Source organism: Chaetomium globosum, genomic scaffold (assembly GCF_000143365.1).
Source record: "Chaetomium globosum CBS 148.51 scaffold_7 genomic scaffold, whole genome shotgun sequence".
Lineage (NCBI taxonomy): Eukaryota > Fungi > Ascomycota > Sordariomycetes > Sordariales > Chaetomiaceae > Chaetomium > Chaetomium globosum.
Genome location: NT_165982.1, coordinates 2,197,481 through 2,199,725, shown reverse-complemented (window position 1 = coordinate 2,199,725; position 2,245 = coordinate 2,197,481). Strand labels below are relative to the sequence as shown.

The window sequence follows — 2,245 nt, the reverse complement described above, 5'->3', positions numbered from 1 at the left end:
TCTGAATATTACATTTTCTTTCTTTTTAAACCGTTGTCCGGCTGTTGAGTTAAGGGTTTTCAACTTTTGAATTAGGATCACTATCAGAGAAGCCGCGCTAACAAACAGACAGTGACTGCACTGTGCCTGCCAGCTGCTGCCAAGCCGCTGCCAGGGAAGGAACCCATGCAGGTCATTTCCCACTCAACGCGTCTTTCCCAGAGACAACGCGTCTCCCGACCTTCAACTTCCTCAACCTTCCAAACGCTGCAAAACTGCCCTTACGATGTCCAACAGGAATCGTCCTAATTCAATGCCTGCTAAACCCAGGAAACCCGCTTGAGGTGCAGATTTTGTCAATTCGCATCGAAATACACAACCACCGACAACAATCCCAACGCCGACTCGCCCTCTCAGCCAACGTCTTTCGCCATGAGCACCTCTCACGCACCACGCCTTCCCCACAGTTCTCCGATTCCAATTTTCCGCAAGGAATGTCGCCGCTACCACCTCATCGAGATCTGGACCCCCACAGTACGTCGCAGCTTCGATCCCGTATCGGGTACCCTCAAGCTTGCCGCGCTCGGATCTACTGTGGTCAGCTTCCTGTCCCCTGGGACAGGCCAGTCCCGTGAGCGTGAATTGGTCTCGGAACTTAACCCTAAATACACATTTGGTTAAGCAAAGTCTTGCGCTACTCATAGTCATTCGGTCCCCTCCTTCTATGCCCGCGTTGCTCAATGGTCGGGTTGCTGCTGGCCGCTGAAAAGTGGTGCAGCCCCGGTTCCGGCGGCGACATGGGCGGACCGGCGGGGTTCGAGCTCCAGTCACCCCTTCGCGGGTGGGCGACCGTCTCTTCCCATGAGTCCACACGGTAAGCGCCTCTGGTCCGAGGCCGCTCGTCGGGATGAGACACTGGAACCAGTACTCTGGTCACAACGGATTGTCTGCGGCGGTGTTGGTTAGACGACTGAGACCGGTGAACACACTCTTGCATGCTCTTTGTGGTTGCCTCCGTTCGGAGCAGCCTTCGGAATGAGAGGGAGAGCGCAGCCTCGGCTTCACACGGTCATCTAGCACATTTCATCTCCCCGCCTACAGCTCGCCTCGCAGGAATCACCTCTGGGTGAGCGAGGGCCGCTAGGCTGCCCACGGAAATGTCAACGGATGATACCCAACTCGCCGTGCTGCCACGCTCTCGGTACCCTCGACTTCCAACCCCCCTCTGCATGCGTGTCCCGCCTTCTCACGACTCCGCCGACCCCCACGGACCGCGCCACGGCAACACACCATGCCCGACGCGTCATGTGTCTCAAAAACACCATGAGGTTCGACCAGGCGCATTAACTCGTCCTCGTAGGCCCTATCCTACGTCCGGCGAGACGCCAAAACACCGCCATGTCTCCGACACGGCACCTTCCCCCCTTCCTAGGCCCTCTTTATGGTTTGTGGCAAGGAGATGATAGCACGGTTTTTTTGAGGATGTCTTTTGTCCGTGCGGTACCCGCCCTTCTTTCGTTGTGCTTGTCTTTTGGCAGGGCGGCGTTGGAAGAGGAAACAAAAACTAGTCCCTGTTGGCAGTGCGATACATACGGAGAGACATTGGCTGGGCGGCCGACCACTGGGATTTGCGACTCTGGTTGCCGGTTTTGACGAGATCTGCATCGACGACAGAGGGCTTCGACTACGGGTTTAACGGTGCGGCGGATTGGGGCATGTTGTGAGGGATCGGCTGGGCTGGGGGTGTTCGGTTGGCTGCCTGAGAACCAATGCTTCAAGCCGGGTGCTCCGGATGAAGGGTGGTTGGTTGCGACGGACCAGGCACCGGGACCCATCTTGAGTTGGAGTCAAAGCTTCGTGCTTGTCTGGTTGTCCGGAACCCGTCTCTTCTGGCTGCCCGGATTCTCGTGTTCTTCGGCGAGGGCTTTGCTGTTCGCAGTCAGCTAGTTGGAAAAGGACGGGCCCACGGGGGCGGTCCTGGCTGTCCTCCCTCCAGGAATGGCGGGAGGGCAGTCCCTCTTTTTTGAGGATAAGTGGCCCCATTGATTCGGTGGTGTTGGTCTCGTGCTAACTTGTCAACAGGACATGGAGATATGAGCTTTTCGCGAGACAAGCAGGCTCTCTTTGCGAGCTTCAATCATCATGCCGTGGCCAAGAAATTGAAGTTGTGGATATTCCAACAGTAACCGTAAACCAATACCGGATAATTTACACTCCGTTTGTGGACAACTTGGACGCTCCAGACGGGACCTCCTCGCGGCAAGCA

At 56.5% G+C, this 2,245-nt stretch overlaps 1 protein-coding gene across 1 annotated transcript; it reads left to right on the top strand.

The window, feature by feature from the left end:
• Nucleotides 1-411: 411 nt before the first annotated feature.
• On the top strand, nucleotides 412-945 carry CHGG_10283 (uncharacterized protein; the record flags this gene model as incomplete). The annotated part of the gene is made up of 2 exons (XM_001228209.1): nucleotides 412-610; nucleotides 662-945. The coding sequence occupies 2 exons, from the start codon at nucleotides 412-414 to the stop codon at nucleotides 943-945; spliced, it is 483 nt and encodes a 160-aa protein (XP_001228210.1).
• Nucleotides 946-2,245: the final 1,300 nt, after the last annotated feature.